This window comes from Bubalus kerabau, chromosome 1, assembly GCF_029407905.1.
Source record: "Bubalus kerabau isolate K-KA32 ecotype Philippines breed swamp buffalo chromosome 1, PCC_UOA_SB_1v2, whole genome shotgun sequence".
Classification (NCBI taxonomy): Eukaryota; Metazoa; Chordata; class Mammalia; order Artiodactyla; family Bovidae; genus Bubalus; species Bubalus kerabau.
Genome location: NC_073624.1, coordinates 46,887,648 through 46,903,601, shown reverse-complemented (window position 1 = coordinate 46,903,601; position 15,954 = coordinate 46,887,648). Strand labels below are relative to the sequence as shown.

The window sequence follows — 15,954 nt, the reverse complement described above, 5'->3', positions numbered from 1 at the left end:
CAAACACAGGGCTGGGCCCGGGCCCACCTGACCTGCTGCCCCAACCTCGGCCCGGGGAATGGCTTCCATCCTGACTGGCGCTCCAGGAATTGCATAGTGTTCCTCTTCGCCCCTGCTCGGGCCCTTGGTGGCCAGGCACCTGCCTCCTGGGACACTGCTGGGACACCAGGGACCCCTGCTTGCCTCAAGAGGGCTTGGAGGGAGATGGGATCTCGGGGAAAACTGGGAAAAAGGCTTTTGACCTCATGCCCCACAAAGGGGGTGGTTCCTGCTCACCCCAGGGTCCTGGCCTGACACCACAAAGGGGTGGCCTCTGCTTTTATCCTGGGTTCCTGATCTCTCACCCCCCAAAACTGAGGGGGCACAGTTCTGGCCTCTAAACCACTCAGATTTGGTTTTGTGAATGCAGCACTTGGCTGCAGGAGGCCTCAGGCCCATGAGTAAAGCAGCCTCAGTGTGGCCATTGAAGTTAAGCCGGAATTCAGGGTGGGCTGGTCGGAGGCTCTGGCACACGGCCCCTCTAATACTGTTTTTTTATTAACTCCACGTAACAACGTTATGTGTTGGGTTCCATTATTATTGTTTCCCTTTTGCAGATTAGGAAACAGGCATAGAGACCTTGCCCAAAGCTGTGCTGGCAATAAGTGGCCTGAGCCTGGAAAGGACCCTGGCAGTGTGACTCCAGAGCTCATCCTCTTAAACGCCAGAACTTTCTGCCTCTCTGAGCCTCAGTTTCCATGTCTGTAAAGGGGGTGATAACACTTGCTTCTTGTTGTTGTTCAGTCACTCAGTCATGTCCAACTCTCTGTGACCCCATGGACTGTAGCACGCCACGCTTCCCTGTCCTTCACCATCTCCTGGAGTTTGCCTAAACTTATGACCATTGAGTCAGTGATGCCATCCAACCATCTCATCCTCTGTCATCCCCTTCTCCTCCTGCCTTCAACCTTTCCCAGCATCAGGGTCGTTTCTAATGTGTCGGCTCCTCACATCAGGAGGCCAAAGTATTGTTAAGCTGTAATAAAATGTGATTTGCTAGTGCCTGGCCCGGTGGTGTTGTTGTTTAGTTGCTAAGTCGTGTCTAACTTTTTTTGTGACCCCCATGGACTGTAGCTCACCAGGTTTCTCTGTCCATGGAATTTCCCAGGCAAGAATACTGGAGTGGATTGTCATTTCATTCTCCAGGGGATCCTCCTGATCCAGGGATTGAACCCACATCTCCTGTATCGCAGGTGGGTTCTTTACCACTGAGCCATCAGGAAAACCCACCTGGCACCTTGTAGGCTCCACCAAGTTCCAGTTTGCTGTGGCAAGACAGACAATCAGGAGGCTGGCCAAAGAGGGCATCAAAGGCTTTTCTGTGATGGCACTGGAGAGGCATTGAAGGTTTTAAGTGAGAGAGGAACATAAAGAAACAGGTTTAGCCTGTGAGATCCTGAACTGTATAAGCATCAGGATAGGCCATCCCAGACTTCTGACTTGAATGGAATGGGAAGAGCCATTCTCCTTTTCCCCCTCATGCCAGACATTCTTGTTCTTGTTGGGCTCATTGAAGAGGGCTGCCTCAGAGAGCCCATCTGAGGGCCTCTTTCCTTCTCTGGTTTGAGCAGTCGAGGTGGAGAGAGGTGCCGGGGGCGATCTTCCCATTTGCTTCTCATTTCCTTTGGGGTCCTTTTCATAGCCGTGTGGGTGAGGTGAGCCAGACTGGTAACTCAGCTGGAGATGAAGGAAGGAGAGAAAGCGAGGGAAAGATGGGGAAGGAGAGCCAGAGCAAGAGAGAAGGTGAGAGGGAGGTCAAAAGAGAGAGAGATTGACAGAGAAAGAGAGAAGAGGAAAGCTGGGCTTATTGCTTCAGGGATGGGTCCTCCTGGTGACAGAAAGGGGCCCTCGCCTAGTAGGGTGTCCCCTGGTTCCAACTGATGCTCTAAGCCTGTACACACACTCCCATACACATATGCTCCGTGAGTCCCTACAGGGGTGGTCTCCTGTGACGTCATATACCTCCGTGCTTCCCTGTGTCCGTAGATGCACAGGTGGGGCTATGAGTGTGTGAAGGTTAGGTCCGTAGAGAAGTGCGTGCGGTGGGCAGCATGTCTCACTGGAGCACCAGCTGCTCTGTGTGCCCGCCCTGTGTTAGCTCACACCCCTTGCCACGCCTTGGTGCAAGCCTCTCTTTTCCTGTCCATGATCCTGTCTCTCCTGAGTGCTTCCCATGGGGAAGTCTGTGTCTTGGTCGTGTTTGCACACTTGAGACCAAGGCCAAGACCTGCTGGAGCAGGTGTGGTTAAGAAAAGGCGACAGACTGAATGGATATGTTTGTGTGAGTGGATCTAATTCCATAAGTGTGAGTGTTTGTGTGTGCGCTCGTGTGTGCTCATACAGGCCTGCACATAAGAATAAGTACATGCACACATGCTCATAGGCACGTGCACTGTCAGGGCTATGAGTGTGCCTCAGAGGCGTGCTTGAGTGAACTTATAAACACACATCATGGCTACAGCTTTATGCAGTGGTAAGGTGATGTTTGACAATCAGCTCTCTATTTTAAAAAGTTGCCTGGTCTGTATTGATAGCATCTGCCCATTTCTGTGCTGTAAATACTCCCAGCACAGCCAATCTCAGGGTGCTAGTGTGGTGTCAGTGAATGCAGAGCAGAGAGGAGATGCACATGGTGGGTTTACCTGAGCCTGTAGGAGGTAGCCCTGGCATACACTGGGAATTTCCATCTGTGACAGCGTGAGGGGGGAGGGAAAGGAAGGGCCCAGTTCCTCCAGCCTGGACTGGGAGGAGTCCCTTCAAGCTGGCTCACAGAAAACTTCTTTCCAGAGCCTGTGTGCCGGGGAGTGGGGCAGTCTTTGGCTACCAGGCAGCTTTCTCAGCATCGGCTTGGAAGCCGGTCCAAACTGCTGCTCCTTATGAGGCAGGGCTGGACACTCGCGGAGACAGCAGCTTTCTCTCACCCCTGCAGACACTCTCAGGGCTTTTGGAGTTTGGTGAGTTCAGCACTTCTCCAGGGAGGATTCTCTAAGCTTGGAGTATGAGTGGAGAAGGGAGAAGAAAAGCTTCAAGCATCTATCAGAAGATGTGACTGGGACGACTTCCCTACTGGTCCAGTGCTTAAGACTCTGAGCTCCCAATGTGGGGGACACAAGTTTGATCCCTGCTTGGGGAACTGAGATCCTGCGTGCTGCAGGATGTGACCTAAAAAACAAATAAATACCCTTTAAAAAAAAATAAAATAGGAACTGTTGGCTGGGTATGTCAGAAGTCAGGTTCTAGGGCAGGCAGCCTGCTTGAAGCCAATTCACTCTGCAGGTCTGGTTTGGAAATTGCTTGCTTTCTCTGGACTCTAAAATGCCTTTTCTCCCCACCAGGGGATAGGTCTTCTGATATATATGGCCTCTTACCTGCCCCCCACCTCCCTGCCCTGCTCAGATTCAGAGCCCTTGTATTGGACCATGAGATCTTATTCACAAGCCGGAGAGAGGCTGAACTGCCCCTAGACCTGGGCGTGAGGGGTGCGGGGCGTTAGGGGACCTTGCTCTGGCCCTCCCCCACCCCGCCCCTCCCATGGTGGGGAAGAGTCCACAGACCAAGGCCATGTGCTCACCCTGAGCCCACACCTCTCTTGTAGCCCTCTCTCTCTGGTGCCTGCTTTTTAGAATTTTGATCCAAAGTCTCCCGAGTCAGCTCCCATGGTTGGCCACCATCTGTCTTGAGGTAAAACTGGCCTGAGCAGTGCCCAAGGAGTCGATGTTTCAGGCGACTGTAGCTGGAACTTGGATGGGCAGGCTTGGGTGGGCACCCCCTTAGAGGCCTCGGGCATGCTAAGTGGAGCTGGAGATTGGAAGGGAAGGGAGTGGGGTGGGCAGTGGGCTCAGACCCAGGGTGGGCTTGCCCTGTACCACTTTGGGGAGCAGAATTCAGAGGAGGTTTAGAATTCTAAATTCAAACTTTGTATTTTAGGTCATTGTGAAGATTGACTTGTCAGGATAGAAGGATAGAACATATTTTAAAGTTAGTCTGATTTGTAGCTGTTAAACATTTTGACTGACAGTATGGAGGCCATTTGTACTCCTGCCCTGGGACCAGTGAATGTCAGGGGTGAGCTTGGAGGAGGAGATGCTTGAGATGGGTGGGAAGCCTGGAAGCCAGGCCCAAATGGAGTCATGAGTGTTGACCAATTCTTAAGGGGAGTTTTCCGGGGCCCCAGGTTATGGGGCTGCCTTTCTCTTAAGTCTGTGTGACTCAGAGGACCTCTGCATGCCATCTCTTTTCTCTTGAGCCCTAAGAAGAGCTGTACAATGACTAAGCTTCTTCCCTTGCATCTCAGACAGTGTCTTGCCTCTCAGAGACCCTACCTCCTGAAGCTCATGAAGAAGTCCTGGTCTGTGTCCAAACTGGGGATTTGATGTCTGGAACTCTCCCTGGTCCCCATCACTGTTCGTTGTTATAATGGTTTCTTTTTCTTTTATTTTTTTGGTCACGCTGCATGTCATGCAGGATCTTAGTTCTCCAGCCAGAGATTGAATCCAAGTCTCCTGCACTGGGAGTGCAGAGTCTTAGCCACTGGACTGCCAGGGAATATCCTGTTACAGCTGTCTCTAGGTTGACCTGGTGACCCCTCATAGATCACCCTTCTGGCTCTCCACATGAAAATATTAAGATGACCAGGCTAGTGAATCCCAGCCATTATAATGAAAGAGACCACCATTTTTTTTTTTTTTCTGGTCTGCCGCTGTAGATGTTAGTAGGACAGAATGAAGCTTTTTTCTCCTTTTGGAGCAATGTGTCATAATGTTTCATTTTAAACAAGCTTTGGTCAGCTTTTCTTTTTCCTGTTTTTCATGGCATTTATTATTTTTCTGAGTCAAGGATAATAATTCAGTAAGGGTGGTGGGAGGAAGGTGGGCACAGGAAACCCCTGTAAGGAGGGGGAGGGGAAGAAGCATTTTACAATTTGCCAACAGAAGAGGACTTTTTTGGTCTGTGTTTAAAATCTTGGTTTGATTTCGAAATAACTTCTTTCCATCCTATTCCACATGACAGTCTTTTTAAAGTCCAAATGAACTAAAATGAAATGTATTTAATGCATTTGGAGAAGTGCTTACATCCTTCCTTCAAATAATTGACCCTGGCAGTTTAACTAGAATAGAGCCAGACATTGTTGGACTAGTTTTTGAGCTGGCTTCAAATGGGGCCTTTCTCTAATGTCAAGGGTCAGATTTTCCCGTTAGGTTAGCCTTGATAGGCCAAACATTTTGTTGCTGTTGTTGTTTAGTTATTGAGTTGTGACCAACTCTTTGTGACCCCATGGACTGTAGCCTGCCAGACTCTTCTGTCCCTTCTTGCCTATTCCAGGCAAGAATACTAGAGTAGGTTGCCATTTCCTTCTCCAGGGGATCTTCCTGACAGAGGGATCGAAGCCACATCTCCTGTTCTGGCAGGTAGATTTTTATTGCTAAGCCACCTGGGAAGCCCCAGGCTGAATGTTTGTGTCCCTCGCAAAATGCATGTATTTAAACCCTAACCCACGACATGATGGTATTGGGGGCAGGGCTTGGGAAAGATAATGAGGCTTAGATTAGGTCATAAGGGTGGGGCCCACATGTTGTGATTAGTGTCCTTACAATAAAAGAAGACCAGAGGCTGGCTGTGCTGTGTGAGAACAGTGAGAATGTGGCCATCTGCAAGCAGGAAGATTGTTTTCATCAGGAATCGAATCTGAGGACACTTTGATTTTAGACATTCTGGACTCCAGAACGGTGAGAAATAGCCATCCAGTTTATGGTACTTTGTTATACCAGCCTGAGAAGACTAAGACACATCTCGTCTTGCCTTTCACATTTGGAGAGTCCCAGGTCCCCCCGCTAGACCTTCCCTACTTGTCTCCCAATCCACAGTCCCCTCTGAAGAGCACCCCTGTACAGCGGACCCTCTAAGTACACTGGCAGGGTCATGCCCATTCCAGGCTGCACACTTTCACTGGGAAAATTGAAACCCTGGAGTGATGTTGGGATGTTGATGGAGGCTGATTTATTCTAAAGCTGAAAACTCAAGGATGTTATGTTCACGGCCTTCAAATATCTGAGGGACTATTGTGCTGCAAAGGGAAGGGATTCATTCATTGCTGCTGGTCACTGGAAGAGGTAGGTTGAAATGCATGTGGGGAGGAGACTTTTACCAATGAGCATGGGCTGGGGCTGCCTATGAAGTAGGTGGGCCTCCTGTTGCTGGAGGTGTGTAAATATCAGTAAAGGAGGAGGAATCGCATGACCTGGGGAGTAGGGCTATTCTACTGTGTGGCTTCTAAGCCTCCTCTTCCTCAACTCAGGTCTGAGAATCTGAGTTCTCAAATTTCAGCTTTAGAATGATTTTAAATGGGATGCTAGGAGCTGGGAAAGCAATGAAAGAAATCCACTGACATGAGGACCAAGCTATAAAAAAAAATCTTTATTTCATGTACCAGGATTTTTTTTTTCTTTTTTCAGTTTTCAGCTTTTTAAAATTTTTTTCTGTTAACAGTCTGAAAAAAAAAAAAGGACCCACCAAGAAAATAAAATGGAGGTTGGTTTCTTGAACTGGTTTGAGCTGGACATGAGCAATTGTCCACCCTGGCAAGTGGCGCCTTCACGGTCCTGAACCCAGCTCCTTCCCTCCAGGCCCCCTAGCCCTTTCACCCTATACCTGCATGGCCTTCTTCAAGGGGACCCAGGCCCCAGGCCTCATGGCCCAGGAAAAAGTGCTGATTGCCATCCCAGACACTCTGCCAGGACTCAGAGAACTGGGGTCAAGTTTCCTCTTTGGACAGTGCCCACTTGTTGTTTTCTTGGGGCTTCTCCCTTATCTCTCCTATTTGATCCTTTCAGGTTTGGAATCTGGGGGGCAGTGGGCAAGGTTGAGGTGGGAAGGGAGCGATTATGACTTCTGCTCAGACTGAGAAATACTGGGTGGCCCCCACCCCTGGCTTTGGCTGCCATGACTCTGTCCTGGAGCCCCTGTGGCCTCCAGGGAACTTCCAGGTTGGCGGGCAGATATTCTGTCTTGTGGCTCAGGCTGGGTTTAGGGTTCCAGCTGCTACTGATCTGAGAAAAGAGCTTTCCTTCCGCAGACAAAGGATGGGAAGGGCAGCTGGGATTGGACAAGCCCCTGAAGCTTTTCCAGCCATTTCCCCAACCCCCCAGAGCTCAACTTAAGAGAAGGCCAGGCCAATGTCCAGAAAGAGACGAACCAAGCCATGCTGATGGGGGCAGCAGGGGCCCCTGCCTTTAGCACAGTAACTGGCAGGCTGGGCTGAAATTCAAGCTTGGGAAAGCGATTGGTTTTCTTGCCTTCTGAACGGGCCTTGCTGCTCTGGGGAGAAAGGGGAGCAACATGGGACACCCTCAAACTTTAGTCTGTAGTCTAAGGTTAGCTTTGGGGTTGTTCCTCACGCTGGGACCAACTGTGTAAAGCTCTGCTCTCCATCTCTCAGCCTTCACCTGTCCCAGCAAACCTCAGGGGAAACTCCTTTCCCCTGACCCCCAAACACTATGGGGGAAGCCTGGTGGCTGATCTTCCTCCAAGGAAGTCCCCTCTGCTCTCTGTGACCGGGTTATGGAAGTCAAGAAAGGGGACACAAAACAAAGAGTGGCTTTGGGGCCCTCTGGGACCTTTCCCTCTCTGTCTGAACGGCAGAATACATTTGCTCACGTGTGTATTTTTGCTTTGACATTGGATGTAGGGGCAGGGGGTTGGGAGCACAGTGAGGAGGCATATGGTGCGTGTGTGTGTGTGTGTGTGTGTGTGTGGCTGAGCATCTGAGTGGCTGACTGATGATTTGGGAATGTCTGGGGGCTGGATGGCAGCCATTCTGGTCATCCCTTGGCATCCTCCTCTGGGCAGGTGGCAGATCCTAAGAGTTATGGACACCAAGCATGAGAATGTGCCTTCAGAGCTCATCTGGGCCAATCCACATGTTTATACAGGGAGAAACTGAGGCCCAGGGAGGCCTCAAAGCCAGGGATTCCAGAATCCAGAGCGGGATTCCAGACTAGTGCACTTTCCATGCATGCAAACTGTGTGAGTGTGTGTTGTGTGTGTGCGTGTGCATGTGGTGTGGTGAGAGGGTGTGCATGAACAAAAAGGCCAATATGGAGCTGTGTCGTCAATGGCTTTGGAGGGCATGAGCCAGTCTTCTCTGAATCCTGCTACTGGTTGGGGAACGGGATGGAATGGTTTGGACTGAGTGTGTGTCCCTATGAGTGATTCCACTGCTGGGCTTTGAGGACTGTGAGAGTGTGTGTGTGAGTGTGGGAAGGGGTGTGCTATCTCCCTTGTGTGGAGCAGATTCTCAATGATGGTTCTCTCTTTTTCATATGAGCAGCACTTTCCCGGAGGAAGGAAAGACATCTTTTGTCACAGCCCCTGTGGCTCCCTGGGGCCTCTCCCTTTCCCCTCCTGCTTGAAGCCCAGCTCTCATCTCTCACAACAGCTTGTTGGTTTTTTAAAAATGGATTTGTATGTTTGTTTTCTGTTTTCTCTTTACAAGTTCCCTGCTAAATTTTAAGTCCCCCACCCCACCCCATTTTTTTTGTTTGTTTTCACAGTTTAAAGCTGGAAAAGAATTAAAAGAAAAATACTATCTGATTTTCTTGCAAGTAAATCCACTTATTATATATTTACATTTATTTATAGTCTGTGGTTTTTTTATTAAAAAAAAATCACCACTTGTTTTTCCTTTTTCTTTTGTAAAAAGAAACCTTTTTGCAGTGTCATTGTTGGACCCGCTGGGCCCTGAGGGGGCTTCAGCGAGTCCAAGGACCCCCAAAGGGCCAGTGAGCCCCCTTCCCAAGGGGTTGGGGGCTGATGAGTCTGGGGGTCCACCATCGCCCCAGGGTCATCGCATGGCCCTGAGGTGAGGGGTGAGGAGGGAGAGATGCTTTATATCCCCCCGGGGGGTGGGCATCTCCTGCCCCCAAGGACAGGAGCTTGGGGTGGTGACCCCAAGAGGCTCACCCTGAGGATTCCGGGGTTTTCCGGGCATCTCAGCAAGCCACTAGCAGCCATCCCCTCTCCTTCCCTTCCCTCAAGGCCTAGGAAGTCATCACAGTGGGTTAAGGACCATAAGGACTGGGAACCCCAGGGCTGGGCAAGCCCCAGATGCACCCCCCTCCAGGCACCTTTCGGACAGGAGGGACCAAGGACTCTTGGGTCACCTGGAGGCCTACAATTGCCCCATCAATGCTGGGTGGAGCCAGCTCGCAAGCCACCGAGCTTGCCCAGCGTTCCTGGGGCACCCATCCTGAGGCTCCAGGGACCTGGCAGTGACCAAGAGGCTAACCTGGCCCCGGGGCCCCTGAGTCTCCACCTCCCCAACTCTCCCAGGGAGGCGGAGCCCGCTTGGGGTTAAAGGGAACAGAAAAGTAACTCTCCCTGCGTTAAAAAAAAAAAAAGTAACATAAACCCCTGATAAATGCAAAGAACGTTTCCCTTCCTTTCTGCTCCTTCTCATTTTTTTTTTTTTTTTGCTTTAATATTATCTTGGTTCCCTTGTATGTTTTCATTTAAATTGGTTTTTATTAAATGTTAAAATAATGGTACATGGGAAATCATGCATTTTCATTTAGATTTATTTTCTATTTTTAATTTTTATCCTCTCTTGCTTTTTTTTTAAAGTTTGTTTTTCCTTCCCTCGTTTATATTTTTGCACATTTATTGTTTTGCCTTTGTTCCTCTTATATGTTGTTCTTTTTTTTTTAAATTTACTTGTTATGTTTTTCTCTTTTTTTGTGTGTTTTTTTGTTTTTTTTGTTTTTTGTTTTTTTTTTTGCTTGCCTTTTGGAAGGTTTGTCCCCCCTGGTATGGTTTGGTGTCCCCCCGCCCCCCCCTCCCTTCACCCCCGGCCCATCCCGCGGGCCGCGCCCCTCCTCCCGGCTCTGGGCGGCGCCGGCGAGGCCCCCGTGGGCTTCATACGGGGGTCGTCCTGCGGTTGGCTGTGTTGGAGTGGAGAGAGTCTTTGTTCTCCTTCTGGATACAGTTGTGAACTTGGAGGAAGCTGTTATCCCTGTCGGAGTTGTAGGTGGCGGTGGGCGTGGTAGCGGCCTTCAGGGGGTCCCTGCTGAGGGTGTACATGGAGATCTCCGTGGACGGCAAGGTGTTGAAGCCCTTGATGCCCACGGGGGAGGCGTCCCTGGAGTGTGAGGGCTCGGTGGAGCGCGAGCTGGAGCGGCTGCGGCGCTGGTAGCGGTAGCGGTAACTGGGGATGCGGGTGATGGCGGAGGCCTGGAGGTAGTCCGTGGCGCGGGCTGTGGCCCGCAGCTGTTTGTGCCGGTCGATAAACATGTGCACGGCCAGCACCCCGACCATCTCGGCGATGATGAAGGACAGGGCCCCGAAGTAGAAGGACCAGCCGTAGGAGTAACTATTCTTTTTGGAGTCGCTCTTGGAGGGGTCTCCGGCATTGGCAGATATGTACACTATAATGCCAATGATGTTACTCAGACCTGCGGGCAGGATGGGCGTGGAAAGGAGGCAGGGTGGAGGGGAAAGCAGGAATAATGATGGTTAGTATCCAAGGAGGATGCCAGGCCCTGGGCAGGATGGCGGGAGGGGGACACCTGGATGTGCTTTCCCTGGTCCAGCGTTTTTGTGGAGAATGGATGGGCTGATACAGGGGGAAGTTGCAAGCATCACCTTACTATCCTATCATTCTGTTTGGAGAGAGCCAGAAAGGGAAGAGCTAACAGAATCACAGATATGGGAAGGGAGAGAACAGCAGGGCATTCTACGATATACTGAGTAATAATAATATTACTTATTGAGCATTTACTACCTGCTTTCACAGCTGAGTGCTTTGCAAAGGGTTTGCAGGTGAGAAAACAGATTGCAGAAGGGGTTAAGTAAGTTGCTTAAGGCTGCATTGGGATTTGAAGCTGCTGTAGCAGGGGGTTAGGGCTTCCCTGATGGCTCAGTTTTAAAGAATCTGCCTGCCAATGCCTGCCACTGCAGTTCAATCCCTGGGTCAGGAAGATCCCCTGGAGAAGGAAATGGCAACCCAATCCAGTACTCTTGCCTGGACCTGATGGGCTACAGTCCATAGAGTATGAAAGAGTCGGACACAACATAGAGTCTAAATAAGAACCACAGGCAAGGGGTTAAGTCTGGTTCCTGGAGCCAGACTGACTATATGCAAAGCCTTTGGCAAGGTAACCATCATCTGAGTTTCCATATCTGTGAAGTGGATATAATAATAGTGCTTACTTCTTTTAGGTCGGGGGAAGATTAATACATATGAATACATATGAGTTACTACTAAATGTGAGTTACTACTACATGTGAGTTAATATACATGAAAGCTGTTAAGAGTCTGCATGTGGTAAGTGCCGCTTAAACGTTAGTTGTCGTTATTAAATGGCTCATGCTACAACCCATGTTCTTCTTCTGGCATCTGAAGCCAGTGTGACTTGTCACGTAGCTGTGCTGAGAAATGTGGTTTTGAATGCCTGCCTGCTCCCACCTGGATAGGACAGGGAGGGAAGAGGGTGATGAGGATAGACCCAGCATCCTGAGAGGGTCTTGGGAGTGGGGCCTTCTCTCAGGAGGTGGGGGAAAGGTGAGTCACTGGGCTAAAGGTCAGGGTGTGGGGGCAATCCCGGTGGACTCAGTGGAGGGCTCAAGCCTGGCTATGGCGTGGGAGCCCAGCACAGCCTGCCTTCTGTGAGACTTGGCCTGTTGGAAGGTCCAGAAATCCCTCTCCTCTCTCCCCTCCTTTCTCTGCCAGGCCCCTCCAGTCACCAGGCCCCCCAACCTCAGCCTCCTCCCTGCTGGTGGGCCTGGCCTCGGGCTGCCTGGTGCGGCAGCTCTTACCTGCTGACACGAAGAAGATGCCGGCACTCAGAATGATGTTGTGTCGAGTCTTATAGAACTCGCTGGCTGCGATGCAGAGTCCACCCATGAAGAGCAGAATCACACTCAGGATCGGGAAGATGCTCGAGGCCCTCACAGCCCCTGGAGAACACAGTGGGTGGGGAGAGAGAATGCCATGGCTGTGAGATGAGAGGTGGTGTGTCAGAAGGAGGAGAGGGAGGAGCTCACAGGAACGGGGGCCGGGTGAGTTTTATGGACACAGGACCAGAGTGGAGGTTGCTTAGCAATACTAGGGAGGGAGAGAGAGGGAGCACGCCACCGCTCAATTCACAGGGGCTCCCCGCTTCTTCAAGGATCAAACCCCAGCACTTCATGAGACTCACATGGCTCTGTGAGACTTAGTCTCTCCCCAGCCCCACCTTCCCTCCTGTCCAGCCACAACAAACTTCCCATGACATATTATTGCACGTTTCTGACTTTTGCCTTACTGAGCTTTCTTCCTAGAATGTCTTTCTTGCTCTTTTTCACTCAGCCAACTTCTATTCATCCATCAAAGCTCAGCTCAAAGTCCCCTCCTCCATGATGCCTTTCCTGATTTCTTTAGGCAAACTTATTAGTTTTCTACTCGGCAGTTTGGGGCACTTGGGGCACAGAGAAAGGAAGTGTGTTATAGTGGTTAGAGCTGGGTGGTTGGACTCTGGCTTTAGCATTTATTAGCTGTATAAGTTTGGGTAAGTCATCTCATCTCTTCATGCCTCAATTTCCTTACCTGTAAAATGGGCGTATTGATAGTTCTTGCCTCTTAACATTATTGTGAGGCCTAAATGAGTTAATTCTGATAATGTACTTAAGATAGGTCTCTGAAGCCATATAGTAAACACTTGCTCAGATAGTTATTATAGTAAAGAGTTGTTTATATATATGCATCCACCATAGGTCATGGGATCCCATGAGAGAGAGGATTGTAGTTGTTTTTTTTTTTTTTAGTTCTCTCTCTTCATTCATTCTGTCCTCAATACCTAATTCAAAGCCAGAGATACAGAAAGCCCCCGATACAAGCTCGCCTTGTGAATCAATGTGGAGAGGTGGTCCGGAAAGAGGAAGAAACTCACACATTGCAAAGAAAACAGAAGAGAATAAAAGCAAAAAGCAAATTAAAAAAACCTCTCAAGACAAGAAGGAAGGATGAACAAACAGGCAGGAGAAGAAAAGAATATTTTTATGAATATTTTACCCCAGCATGGAGGAGGATGAGAGAGAGGCACAGATGGCTGGGGCAGGGGAGGGAAGGTGGTTGGAGGTATATGAGGGGGACTGTGTCTGAAAGATGCCCCAGAGGTGTGGAGTCTTTGGCAGTGTGTCTGGAAACTAAAATATTTTTTTTCTATCCAGATTCAAATGGCAGAGAGTGACCTCAGGATCTCCAACTCCATGTCCTGGCCTGTGTGGACCAGGCAGGAGGCAGAGGTATCTGGTGGCTATTATAAGGAAAACGATGTCTTCCTGACACGTTGGGGTGGCTTGAATGGCAACCTAGGAAGTTAAGTCCTTTTAGACTGAGAACCCTTTAGCTCGGTCCAGAGGGTGGTTGGGGTGTATGCTTTGGAGGGGAAGTGCCTGCCCTACTGGCCCATCCCTGTTCCTTCTGGTGGCAGCATGACCACAAAGGATCTGTGAAGAAGAGAATTTTTCTATATAGAACTTTAGGAATTTTTCTAAGAAAGAGTTTTAGGCCATTTACTGTGACATCCACTGGATCATAAAAAAAGCAAGAGAGTTCCAGAAAAACATCTATTTCTGCTTTATTGACTATGCCATAGCCTTTGACTGTGTGGATCACAATAAACTGTGGAAAATTCTTCAAGAGATGGGAATACCAGACCACCTGATCTGCCTCTTGAGAAATTTGTATGCAGGTCAGGAAGCAACAGTTAGAACTGGACATGGAACAACAGACTGGTTCCAAATAGGAAAAGGAGTTTGTCAAGGCTGTATATTGTCACCCTGTTTATTTAACTTCTATGCAGAGTACATCATGAGAAATGCTGGACTGGAAGAAACACAAGCTGGAATCAAGATTGCCGGGAGAAATATCAATAACCTCAGATATGCAGATGACAGCACCCTTATGGCAGAAAGTGAAGAGGAACTCAAAAGCCTCTTGATGAAAGTGAAAGTGGAGAGTGAAAAAGTTGGCTTAAAGCTCAACATTCAGAAAACTAAGACCATGGCATCCGGTCCCACCACTTCATGGCAAATAGATGGGGAAACAGTGGAAACCGTCAGACTTTATTTTTCTGGGCTCCAAAATCACTACAGATGGTGACTGCAGCCATGAAATTAAAAGACGCCTACTCCTTGGAAGTACAGTTATGACAAACCTAGATAGCATATTCAAAAGCAGAGACATTACTTTGCCAACAAAGGTTCGTCTAGTCAAGGCTATGGTTTTTCCTGTGGTCATGTATGGATGTGAAAGTTGGACTGTGAAGAAGGCTGAGCGCCGAAGAATTGATGCTTTTGAACTGTGGTGTTGGAGAAGACTTATGAGAGTCCCTTGGACTTCAAGGAGATCCAACCAGTCCATTCTGAAGGAGATCAGCCCTGGGATTTCTTTGGAAGGACTGATGATAAAGCTGAAACTCCAGTACTTTGGCCACCTCATGCGAAGTGTTGACTCATTGGAAAAGACTCTGATGCTGGGAGGGATTGAGGGCAAGAGGAGAAGGGGACAACAGAAAATGAGATGGCTGGATGGCATTGCTGACTCGGTGGACGTGAGTCTCAGTGAACTCCGGGAGTTGGTGATGGACAGGGAGGCCTGGAGTGCTGTGATTCATGGGGTCGCAAAGAGTCGGACACGACTGAGCGACTGATCTGATCTGATCTGATCTGTGATATAAAACCCTTCTTTCCCCGGTGGATCTTCAGTCTATACTGCTCATGATGCTATTGAATGAGTGGATTATTTTGGGGGGACTTGAAGAAGGGTGGAGTTCTGTATTGCAAGCTGGGGGCACCTGAGCTGCTCATTTTGAAGCAGGGGCAAGAGGGTGAGGGGCAGCTGGGTTACTCTGCAATCTAGTAGCCCTCTCCCCCGGTAGGCAAGGACTGGGCTGCCTCCTCTCCAAACCTGAGTGGATGCTTTCTTCCTGCAGGTCTTTTCTGAGATGATATCTCTATCCCCAGTTGGATTGACACACCCCACCCCCACCATACAGGAATGCATGGCCAGATGCACCCATTCACAGCTACCTGGAGGCCCATCTCCATAAGTACATGAGGATGGCGAGAGTATATCGAAGACCCAGCTTACAAGAGGTAGAATGGATTAAACAACCACACTGCGTTGAGTCTGACATATGTGGTACAATTTAATCCTCATAATACCTCTGCAGGGTGTATTTTTTGCCCCAATTTATAGATGAGAAAACTGAATTTCAGAGAAGTGATGTAGCTTGCTCAAAACCACCCAGTTAGTAAGCCAGGATTCAAGCCCAGATCAGTCCAACTTTTGGATACCCTGGACTCTTCCTGCTTCCCAGAAAGCACCCTGCAGGGTTCAGAGATCTGGGTTCTGGTCCCAGCTCTGCCCCTCCTTGCTGTGAGGCTGAGGCAGGTGCCTTGCCCCCTCCGGTTTCCCCATGTTTAACATGGGTGTGGACCATTAGATGGTTTCTAATGCTTTTCCTTATCTGTGTGGATATGATTTCTGACCAGCTGGAAACGGGGATGACAGTATAAAGAAAGATAGAGAGGTTGGGGTGACTTCCAAGGGGCAGCAGTGGCTGCTCAGATGAGCAGGGTGGAGGAAGATCTCTGGCCTTCTCCCTGCAAGGAAGCAGGCTCTTCCTGCCCGCAGTGTGCTGCATTTGGCAGGCCAGGTCTGCACCCTCAGAGCTCACGCCTCACGGCAGCCCTGGGCCTGACATTTCTGGTTCAGCCAGTCTGCTGTGGGAGCCTGGATGCCCCAACTCCGTTTTTCTGCCAGCAGAGAGAGCACCAGCTGTGCAGGGAGATGAGATGCTATGTGTGTGTGCATGCACGTGTGTGCTCACGTGTGTGTATGTGTGTGTGAACTGGGTTAGGGGAGTGGGCCGGCTGGAG

At 49.6% G+C, this 15,954-nt stretch overlaps 1 protein-coding gene and 1 long non-coding RNA gene across 2 annotated transcripts in view; one reads left to right on the top strand and one right to left on the bottom strand.

Moving 5' to 3' along the window:
* Nucleotides 1-5,666: 5,666 nt before the first annotated feature.
* Nucleotides 5,667-15,289, top strand: LOC129647051 (uncharacterized). Its single transcript, XR_008712253.1, has 4 exons — nt 5,667-6,149; nt 11,251-11,356; nt 13,240-13,314; nt 15,006-15,289. It is a non-coding gene; the product is annotated as an uncharacterized LOC129647051 (long non-coding RNA).
* CACNG2 (calcium voltage-gated channel auxiliary subunit gamma 2) overlaps nt 9,949-15,954 on the bottom strand; it is a 121,365-nt gene continuing 115,359 nt past the window's right edge. The window contains exons 3-4 of the mRNA XM_055574126.1: nt 11,848-11,988; nt 9,949-10,484 (exon numbers count right to left, since the gene is read on the bottom strand). Of these exons, the coding sequence (XP_055430101.1) occupies nt 9,949-10,484; nt 11,848-11,988 (677 nt within the window). The remainder of the gene's footprint in view (nt 10,485-11,847; nt 11,989-15,954) is intronic.